At 34.0% G+C, this 9,730-nt stretch overlaps 1 protein-coding gene across 1 annotated transcript; it reads left to right on the top strand.

The window, feature by feature from the left end:
* Nucleotides 1-1,314: 1,314 nt before the first annotated feature.
* LOC143199937 (troponin C, isoallergen Bla g 6.0101) lies at nucleotides 1,315-9,725 on the top strand. The gene is made up of 6 exons (XM_076410101.1): nucleotides 1,315-1,468; nucleotides 1,525-1,552; nucleotides 1,602-1,717; nucleotides 1,788-1,941; nucleotides 9,425-9,556; nucleotides 9,613-9,725. The coding sequence occupies exons 1-6, from the start codon at nucleotides 1,388-1,390 to the stop codon at nucleotides 9,636-9,638; spliced, it is 537 nt and encodes a 178-aa protein (XP_076266216.1). The 5' UTR covers nucleotides 1,315-1,387; the 3' UTR covers nucleotides 9,639-9,725.
* The last annotated feature ends 5 nt before the right edge of the window (nucleotides 9,726-9,730 follow it).

Raw genomic sequence — 9,730 nt, 5'->3', positions numbered from 1 at the left:
CCTTTTGTGGATTTTTTAAATGTTTTCGTCGGTAACAACCTCTTTTGAGCGTCCACTGCGTTCACCGTGTTCACCACGTCTAAACTTAGCATACCAATCCTTGAAAGTTAATTTTCCTGGGGCAGTGTACGGAAACTCGGCATCAAGTCAAGTTTTTGCTTCAACTGTGTATTTTTTCCCTTCAAAAAGCACTATTTTATCAACACGCGAAATTCCCTTTTATCCATTTTTTTCACAATAACAGAAGTTTCTTCACTCAAAATGCTATAGTTCACAGACTAATGATCCCACCGCTGTCAAATTTACATAGGCACCTTTTGAGGGTTACCCCTAAACATCAAAAGGTGCCTGTGTAATTTTGACAGCGGTGGGATCATGTGGGATTATATATAATATATCTATATATATATATATATATATATATATATATATATATATATATATATATATATATATATTACCAAAATACTTATCAAAACAAATAAAATAAAAAATATAAACAAAAATTTATTTTAATACTATATTACTTCTAATGCATATGTTTTCGAAAGATTTAAACCTACAATAAATTATGTAGTTATAATAATTTGTAGGTTAGGGTTGGGTTTTATAACACTTATATTGAACTCTTCAACAATTTGGAACTACATCTTGATTAAGCAATACTCCTCCAACTTTGGGTCTCTAAAAATAGTTTAGGCGGATAATCTATTATTGAGTTTGGAATTCATATTGATGAGGAAAAAGTAACGCAACAATATCTATAATCAATTGATTTAAAATCCAAATAACAAACTTTATAATTTTATCGTTGTTCCCTTTCAAAAACGACATCTGGGCTAGAGTAAAATCTTTCGGGAAATAACTTACTTTAAGTGAGTCTTCACAGTCTAGAAAATTTGGAACAATTTTGTTTTGTTTTTCCATCTAAAAAAATAGTGTTTTGAATTTAGATTTTGTAAAAATTAAATTATAACCATGAATGTTCTTAAAATTCTATGCCAAAATGTTAACAAAAGCAATCATAATCTAAGATATCCCCCAAAACCGCGTACCAAAGCTGATAGGGATCTACCAGGATCAAAAAGCATCAGAGCAAAATAAATATTTTAGTTAAAGCAAAATAACGAGGAAATACTTAATAAAAAATGAAATTAAATAATTAGCGTTTGTTACTATACTAAATATACACCCCTAAAAGACACCATCAGAAGCTTTAGGTTTACAAATAAATTCTATCGAGTCCGATCCTGTCGTCGCTATCTGACAATCGAAAGATGCCTGAGGGAATTGTCTGGATGCCATCGTGCGAAATAAAACCAAGAAATCCGTCTACTTTTGCACTTCCTTTTATTGATCCCCACCAGGGATTGGCGTCTAAATAGTCATGAGTGCAGCGAGGAAGCTTTCTCTGCAGAAAGTCATGTCTTTTGTGGAAAGCTTCGACGAGAGCGGCGTGGTCAATATGGTGAGCGGAATAGTTCGATTTTAAACACCTTTTCATTCAAAATGCGGTACTTACAGGATGACCTGGACCGGGAACAACTCTCAAGTAAGTAGGCGTGTTTAATCCCAAGTAATATTATATAAGTTACATGTAGTGCTAAAATCTACCTTTGATGCCTTCGACGTTGACAAGAAGGGATTCATCAGCACTGATATGATCGGTACAATTCTGGACATGTTGGGAACTCAACTTATTGGTGACGAACTAGAGGTAAAATCGATTAATCATCGAACAAACCTCATTACACTTTCTTACCGTTCTAATAATAATTGATATTTAGAGTGTTATTTGTGAAATTGATGAAGATGGAAATGGCGAAGTTAATTTCGAGGAGTTCGCCAATTTAGCCGCTCGTTTCCTGATCGAAGACGATGAAGACACTGATGCTATTCAAATGGAACTGAAAGGAGCTTTCCGATTATATGACCGAGAGGGTAAGTTTAGACAAGTCAGTTCTATCGGCTACACATAGACTGAAAATTACCGGCCGTAACAGAGAAAGCGCGTTTTCTTTTTGTTCAAAATTGGCTTTATTTATCAACGTAATTTCCATCAAGAGCCACATAATCATTTCAGCGCCGCTCTAACATTTAAATACCAATTTATAGAACGATTTATCTTTTGCCTCAAAATAGGCATGGCATCAGTTGCTATCCACTCAGATAACGATCGTTTTGATTCGGGAGTGAAGTGATGGATGATGGATATTATCACATATAGACGCAAAAATTCAGGGTTGTTTAGTTTGAAAATTTCCAAACACTACACTTTTTTTTGGTCAACAATGAGCAAACGCGGCACCCACTTTGAACAGAGTTTTATCATAGTCAAATGCTCATGCAATGTAAAACCAGCGCATTTTTTTGATATCTTTGCGATGTTAGCTAAGTCACGCGATGTCAGTTTTCGATAATTTAAAACGGTTTTGTTGACTTTTCTGATGTTTTATGGTGTTACCACCTCATTTGGACGTCCACTGCGTTCTGCATCATCGGTGTCTCTATAACCACGTGTGAAGTCAGCAAACCAACATTTTGTTTTTGTTTCTGATGGAGCGGATTCCATATAGCGCTTTCCAAGCCATTGTTTCTCTTGAAAACAAAAAATTAAAACCCGAAGTTGTTTTGAAAACAACAAAAGTAGTGTCACTCTTAGCACAATAACTCACAAACTTATGAGTAGAGTATCATAACATTTTGACGGCTTTCTTTTGAATGTTAATACAAAATAAAAAAGGCGTGTATGAAATAAAATTAGCACCATCAATGGCCCGGGAATTATGAGCCCATATTAAAAAGTTTCTCTTCTTTTACGTACAAATATTTTAATCCACTATATGCTATAGTTGTTCAATTGCCAAAAAGAATAGGCATTTTAAATTATTCTTCTGTGGTCTTGTATGACGCTTTTCCCAATTTTACTACACCTATCTTAACAATCTTCTGGTTTGTGAAATTCATCACTATATTGTTTTTATAAAAGGAGCACAAAATATTTAAAAAATGACTTATAGATCAATATTTTGTTAGTTAATAATAACTTAAATTTACGCTCTATAAGCCAAAATATGTAGATAGGTTTAAGCCCAAGATGTTCACGCTTTAACATATATTCTTCCAAGTTAAGCATCGATCCAATTGTATTCCCAGGTGTTTAACATTCTCTGCTAGCAGAAGTTTTTAATTTTTAATATTTACTGGAGGTCAAATTCATTTACGCAGAATGAACGTTATGTGAGTAGATTTTGTCTCATTGCCCTTAATACGCTATGTTCTCAACTAAAATTGTATTTTGTTGAGATGAAGTAGGAGGCTAAAATAATAATATCACCACCATATGGTGCATATGTTTCGAAAGTAGTAGCTTTTGATGGCAGTAGGTCAGCTGAATATAAGAGGTATAATAATCAGCCAGTGGTACTATCCTGTCTTCGTCAGCCTGTTTCACAATAAACTATCGATCCGTGATGTAGGATTTTAGTAGTTGGAAGTGTGGGTGGGACAGAATTGCTAATAAATGAATAAACTTATGATATAACGTATTATATCAGAACAATACGACATAATTTATTGGTGATCTTTTTATTTTTACACCTAATACCAAACACTAAACCGAAAATCAAACTTTCATAATAACTCGATATCAAAGAAAAAATAAACTAAACCTGAAATATTACAACTGTTAACTACAACATTACTGATCGAGGAGTTTAAAATTTCGGCTAAGTTATTTCGGCTGTATTTTACTCAAATGAACGGTGTAAAAAAATAAATGATACCCCGACGGCAAAAAGAAAATATCGGGCGTATTTTTCGCGACTCGCTCTCTAAATAAATACGACACGGAAAATAAATACCGGCCGTGGTTTATTCGGTAATTGATTGACCGAAACGCGAAATAACGTCGGAAAACAACGGCGATTAGCAATCGTTTATGCGCGAAACGATCGGAATCTAAATATAAATGTTACCGCTCCGGCTATGTTCGAATCAGCTACACACACCGACTAAAAATAATTCGACCGATTAATTCGTATTATATCCTAACAAAACGCCCATATAGATATCTCTGGATATCTTTATAGTTTTATGCGAAATATAATATATGTTTGAACGGAACATTACTTAGGGTTGTTTCTAAATCCAGGGCGAAAAATGAAATTATATTTAATAAAACAATACTGTAGGCAATTCGGTATATTGGCTAGGGTCATATGGTTTATTTTCTGGGTATTATCTTATTAGTTTCTAGATAAAGGGATTTATCAGTCCCCGGCCTACTATAGTAAAACACATTTCTTGGCAAAATTAGTTATTTTCATTCAACATAATTCGCTTGAAGGGTGATACACTGATTATAGCGACATTCCAACTTTTCGATATCATTTTTGTAGTAGGATTTGTCCTTTGCTTCAAAATAGGCCTCAGTTTCGTCAGTGACCTCTTCATTCGAAGAAAATTTCTTCCCAACGAGCATTCTTTTGAGACCTGAGAAAAGAAAATAGTCGTTGGGGGCTCGATCTGGAGAATACGGTGAATGTGGAAGCAATTCGAAGTCGGCCTAATTTATGGATTTTTGATACGGTGCATTGTCTTGGTGAAGCAGCGCATTCTTTCTCTGCAAATGCGGCCGCTTTTCGGCGATTTCGTCCTTCAAACGGTCCAGTAACGCTATAATAGTCGCTTTTGAATGTTGCTTCCTTTTTCAAGGCAGTCAATGAACAATATTCCATGCGCATAACAAAATACAGACGCCATAAATTTGCCAGCCGGCATCGGGTGCAGTCCCCTCGGGTGGCTGTGGATTGTACTTCGGAGTGAAACGATGGAGCCATGTTTCATCTATTGTCACATATCGACGCAAAATCTCGGATTTATTAGGCTTGACCATCTACAAACACTGCTCCGAATCATTAACTCGTCGTTGTTTTTGGTCAAAAGTGAGCTCGCGCGGCACCCACCTTGTACAGAGCTTTCTCATACCCAAATATTTGTGAATGATATGATGGACACGTTCAGTTGATACCTTTAGAGAGTCTGATATTTCATTCAGTTTCAATTTACGATCATTCAAAATCATTTTGTGGATTTTTTAAATGTTTTTGTCGATAAGAACCTCTTTTGGGCGTCCACTTCGTTCATCGTCTTGGGTGCTCATTTCACCACGTCTAAACCTCGCATACCAATCCTTGATGGTTGATTTTTCTAAGGCAGTGTCCGGAAACTCGGCATCAAACCGAGTTTTTGCTTCAGCTGTATTTTTTCCCTTCAAAAAACCATATTTTATCAACACGCGAAATTCCTCAAAATGCTATAATTCACAAACTAATGATCCGACAGCTGTCAAATTTATACACGCATCTTTTGAGGGTTATGGCTAACTAAAAAACATATGGATTTAATTCTAGTAGCGCCTATCTACGTGTCAGGCCGGGGACTTTTCAATTGACCTTTTATACCGAGTCGTTTTTAGATCGGAACAAGACAGCTCTGTTAAATGATTTAACCATAACGTCTCTGTGGCCCGTTCTAGGTAGTTTTTTAGATAGTCGTTCATATTATTTCAATCTGTACAGAATATTTTGGTATAATCGCCGATCTGTATGTTAATGTAACTTATTGTAATTTTTAAATATATCAGTTGTTATTGTTACTTGTTGTTCAGTACTTTCCCCAATTTATAGCCTACAATATAAAAGAACCAAACATCTTAAATAAAAAAACAGAGATCAAAATAAATGATAAACAACTACTTACTCAAAAATCGGCAAAAATAACTAAAGCAAATTAGCTTGCCAGATCTGGATGTCGAGGTGGTCGGGTGACAGTTCTGCAAACATAGCGAAACGTACTTGGGTAATCAATTTTATTTAAATTAAAATGCTTGAAATATAGTAGTGATCGGTAAACACCGTTTATTAGGATAAATATTTCTATTGTCAGGTAATATTGAAATATCGAAATTCTGCCAGCTGTAATAGTTTTGATAATATCGATAAATAAATGTATCGACCAATACTAGTAATGGATAATCTCAATAAAAGACAATGGCAATGGAAGGCAATATAATGAAGCAATAACCAAAATGGTTAGCAATAAATTAGTTCATACTAGTCAATTAATGGCGGATAATCATTAAAAAATAGGCAATAGCGACGATTGATAACAATGATAAACTATGCTACGAGATGTTCACCCCTTACGAATGTAAAGTAACACACAACTCGTACAGCTTCCTAGCACTGACAATAATTGGGTGCAATGAGATCAAGGGAAGTAACGCGCATGATCTGCTGCCATCAAAGTTCGTCTATGCCTCGCTGGATTAAACCAAATTCCCAAATAAACCAAGTGACCAGGTTTTATTATTTTTGCACCACTTCTTGACATATACCTTAATATCTTAAGATCTTATCTAATGCTTAGCTTGCGGTACTTTGCAGTGCTGCCAAATATTTTTTTATTTACAATTTACATGTATACTTATTGATATTTCTTAAAATATTATTACGTTCCAAACTAATTTGGATTGTGATTTGGAACACTAATATTTTTTCTATTTTTTGCTAATCTTTATTAGATACGCTTAGTAAAATCTTAATTTACAATTAATTTATTACTACTTTTCCTATGTACTTGGAATAATTAACAAGCAAGACGAGTGAGAGAAAATCAGTATGTATTCCTCAATTATAAAATTATAATTATTTATTAATTATTAACTTATAGTTTACACCAAATGTATACACTTTATATAAGTATGGTTTTGTTCGCTTCAATCTCCTGACATCCAGCGCGCTGTCCAGCAGTTGTATTGCTTCCACGTTAGTATGATTTAATAATCTTCTTTCATGTTTCAAGGCAAAATCTTGGATAACTTCGCAAATGCATTTGATATCCTGGTCATCATGCAGTTCTTCATTGGTTACATAGCTATAGGCATTGGTAATCAATCGAGGAACCTTGTTTTGACAGCGTTGTATGACTAGTTGATTTGAATTTTTAGTTGCAACCCCATATTTGCAGCCCATAGGTCCAAATTGGCTTTATAATTGTATTATAGACCAACCTCTTTGATTTTAGATCAAGTTGAGAGTATCTTCCGACTAACCAGTATAGTTGTTTTATTTTGGTTCTAATGTGTTTTGCTTTTTGTCTAACGTGATTCAATTTAATCTACCGTCAAGATGGATTCCAAGGTATTTAGCTGATTCTGCTTGAGGAATCGGGCATCTATTGAGTGATATAATTAAGTTTTTATTATTTCGCCTCAATGCAAAATTAACGTGGACAGATTTGGAGCTATTAAGTTGAATTTTCCAATCTTTCGTCTATTTGTAGATTTTGTTGACCGCTACTTGCACTTTTTCTATTGCCCTAGGCGGAGATATTTTTTTTCCCATAATAATTATGTCGTCAGCAAAAGTTCCAAGAAGTGTTTCTTTTGTTGTTGGAATGTCAGCAGTATAGAGCAGATTCAGGATAGGTCCCTAAGACGCTACCTTGTGGAACTCTAGCCGAGATATTTTTAAATGTCGAGAACGCCATTTCGTGCGATACTCTAAATTTTCTTCCGAACTGCCAAATATAAACGCAAAAACTATATATTCTGTACTATATAGTAAAAAACGTATCTGCTTTATTATTCTTTTTTGTTTCAAAAATAAAATATATCTTATTTTCAGGGAATAAATTAGTCAAGTCAGTTACATAAATTATTTTTCCAAAATATATTACATAGCGGTATTTTTGGCAACATCGACTTTGACAACATCCTATATTGCGCCGACCGATTTACGAATAATGCCGAAAGAAGCCGAATCTCCGGACCACGATGACTTTTAATGCTTCCTGAAAGGTAGCCTCATTAATATTTTCCCTTTATTTAGTTATTCGTGATACAAACCAGACAAGTTGGAATTGTAGCAGTCTTGATCCCAGAAGTGTAGGGACATTTTTTCTCAATCTATATAATTTTGCTTTTTATTTTTGATCATAACGTATTAAAAATATTTTTCATTACCTGTCTCAATTTTCCACAAAACAAAATGTTGGCGAGTAATCGTATAAAGGTACATTGACCTTAACGGGACACAAGTTTCAGATATTAAAATGTTTCTCTTTTGATACACACGCTTTGAAATCACTCTTTGGATGATAACTGGATAAGTTTATTGATCTTGCTCCAGAAATATAGAATTAAATCGTTAAGTCGTCGGCTTGGTTGGCGCAGTGGTAAAGGCGATAGGACGGTCCACCTATTGTTGCGATAGTCGCGGGATCGAGTCCTGCTGGGGCATGGTCGTAAATTTATGTTTGGGATTGTTTAATAGGCAAGAGCGTAAAATCCGACAATGATAATGATCCTAGTCACACCAGTAATCAAGCTGGGTAAGACTCGATGTATGTCTTCTGGGATGATTTGTTTCTAAGTCACTCTGTTTCACTGTCTTTGTCACTCGCCAGTCCGTAGATTTAATGCCAAACATTGTGGTTTGACGCCCACGTAAACAGTAGGTCTAGTCCAGATAAACCATAGTAGGTAAAAAGTAGTTAAAATATAAATTAAAAAAGACCGTTACACCTTATAAAACAAATAGAATATAAAATAAAACTTACCGCTATTCAAGAGTTGATCTCTTCCACAGGGATGACAGACTTTACGAAAGAAATGAAACCGAATTTTTCTTGATTTTTGAGTCGCCACTGAATCATAAGCAAAGCTGAGCTTCTTTGACCATAGCTTTTTTAACTGATATTTAAGAACTGTTATTTCACCGTAAACATTAATATAATTTGCGATAGTCGTGGAATAATAGGTTGAAATATCAATAAATCTATTATAACTTGAACAGAAACAACAAAAGTAGAAGCCATTGAGCTATAATTTAAAAATAACTAAATAGAGGAAAAATATTGTATATTGTAATAGCTATTGTAAAATTCAACGAGATATTTTCTGTGTGTTTCGACCGATTTAAAACCTTAAGAACTATTCCATTTTATTAGAAAGGCTAAAAAAACCTGTACCAATATCTAACATAAATATAATAAGTTTAAAAAACCTTTTTGAAAGAAACAATTCCGGCTAATGAAATAGGCGTCACTTACGACAATAATATGCCAGAAATATATTGCCCAATGCCCGAAAAGCTTCAGAAGTGAAAAAAAATTGGTAATGCCCGCACTAACACTAAGGAAAATAAAGCTAAGAACATGGTTGGAGGAAATCATTCATTATAATCCACTGAAATATATTGAAATAAACAAATTTGATTCTGTTTTGTCAAAAACCAGGCAACAAATAAACAAAATCGTTAGAATTGATCATTCCTAAAATAGACTTTAATCATTGAGGGATAAGAGTCTCTGCAAAACTATTTTAATTAAGTAAAGATTGATTCAGTTTTTCTTTTAGGAAACGGTTTTATCACTATTGAGGTTCTCAGAGAGATTCTTCGAGAACTGGATGAAAATTTAAGCGAAGACGACTTGGATAATATGGTGGAAGAAATTGATACCGATGGTTCAGGAACTGTGGACTGGGAAGGTATCTGATTCTCTTCATTATATTAAATCATAGCAACAAGTGTTTTTTTTTTACAGAATTCAAAGCTGTAATGATTGGATAAAAAATATTTTGTTTCGACATCAAGAAATTTAATACATTTATTTATTAATAATAGTATTCAATAAATATATAGTATCAATTAAATAAATGCTT

The sequence above is a fragment of the Rhynchophorus ferrugineus genome, unplaced genomic scaffold (assembly GCF_030347505.1).
Source record: "Rhynchophorus ferrugineus isolate W39M unplaced genomic scaffold, kcgeb_rfMv2 rfM7, whole genome shotgun sequence".
NCBI lineage: Eukaryota > Metazoa > Arthropoda > Insecta > Coleoptera > Curculionidae > Rhynchophorus > Rhynchophorus ferrugineus.
The sequence above is the reverse complement of the archived record's forward strand: the minus strand, read 5'-3'. Positions and strand labels throughout refer to the sequence as shown.